This window comes from Nanorana parkeri, unplaced genomic scaffold (assembly GCF_000935625.1).
Source record: "Nanorana parkeri isolate BGI_ZX_2015 unplaced genomic scaffold, ASM93562v1 scaffold3208, whole genome shotgun sequence".
Taxonomy (NCBI): Eukaryota; Metazoa; Chordata; class Amphibia; order Anura; family Dicroglossidae; genus Nanorana; species Nanorana parkeri.
In genome coordinates this window covers 58,581-59,328 of record NW_017309476.1, presented here as the reverse complement: position 1 = coordinate 59,328, position 748 = coordinate 58,581, and the positions used below count along the sequence as shown (strand labels likewise).

The 748-nt window shown below is 37.7% G+C and overlaps 2 protein-coding genes across 2 annotated transcripts in view; both read left to right on the top strand.

Moving 5' to 3' along the window:
• Positions 1 to 748, top strand: part of LOC108802904 (nicotinamide N-methyltransferase-like) — a 12,115-nt gene that overhangs the window by 1,906 nt on the left and 9,461 nt on the right. The window contains exon 3 of the mRNA XM_018574749.1: positions 319 to 436. Coding sequence (XP_018430251.1) covers positions 319 to 436 — 118 coding nt within the window. The remainder of the gene's footprint in view (positions 1 to 318; positions 437 to 748) is intronic.
• The window catches only part of LOC108802903 (nicotinamide N-methyltransferase-like), a 22,740-nt gene that overhangs the window by 12,536 nt on the left and 9,456 nt on the right, over positions 1 to 748 (top strand). The window lies entirely within an intron of this gene.

The window sequence follows — 748 nt, the reverse complement described above, 5'->3', positions numbered from 1 at the left end:
CCTCCATCTGAATTCTGTGTGACAGGGTGACAACACAGGAGAACAATTGGGGGACAGTGACAGAGTGTTTTCCCCTCTTATAGTAACATTGAAAGATTTTGAAAAGAACTTGAAAGTAACATGTTAAAGATTAACTGCATGTTTAGTGATTGTGTTTACAGATCATTATTTTGCACACCTCGTATGTTCTGTCATGTGCACAATACTTTTTTTTATAATAGGTTTTATCTGTGGAAATCTTTTGATTGATCTCAGCATGGGCGCCTTCATTCACCATCTATATTCAGCTGCCAACATCTTCAAAGATATTATTATTAGTTCAATTCAAGTTCAATGAAAAGTGTACCATGGAAGTGCGCAGGTGGCACGGCGATCGTACCGGAGCTTTTAGCTGGACTCACACAAAAACTGCTTTCGAAGAGTTGGAAGGAAAAAGGTGAAGTGTCTGTTGATAATTGTTTGTGATAGTATCGGGTCTATTTATAAACCTTCCACCGGCTGGAGATTAGAGGACATTTCTATACTCCTCAGTACCATCTAGGGGTAGGAAGTCAGTCAAGTGTTATAAGAAATGTAATATACATAATAGGCATCGTATTGTCTGATATTATTGTTCAACTCTGCTACATTTTGTTCATAAACTTGAGGAATTATTATGCTGCTGGCGGATCATTTTAACATCATAGTAACATTGTAGGTGAGGTTGAAAGAAGACACAGGTCCATCTAGTTCAACCTATATACAGTGT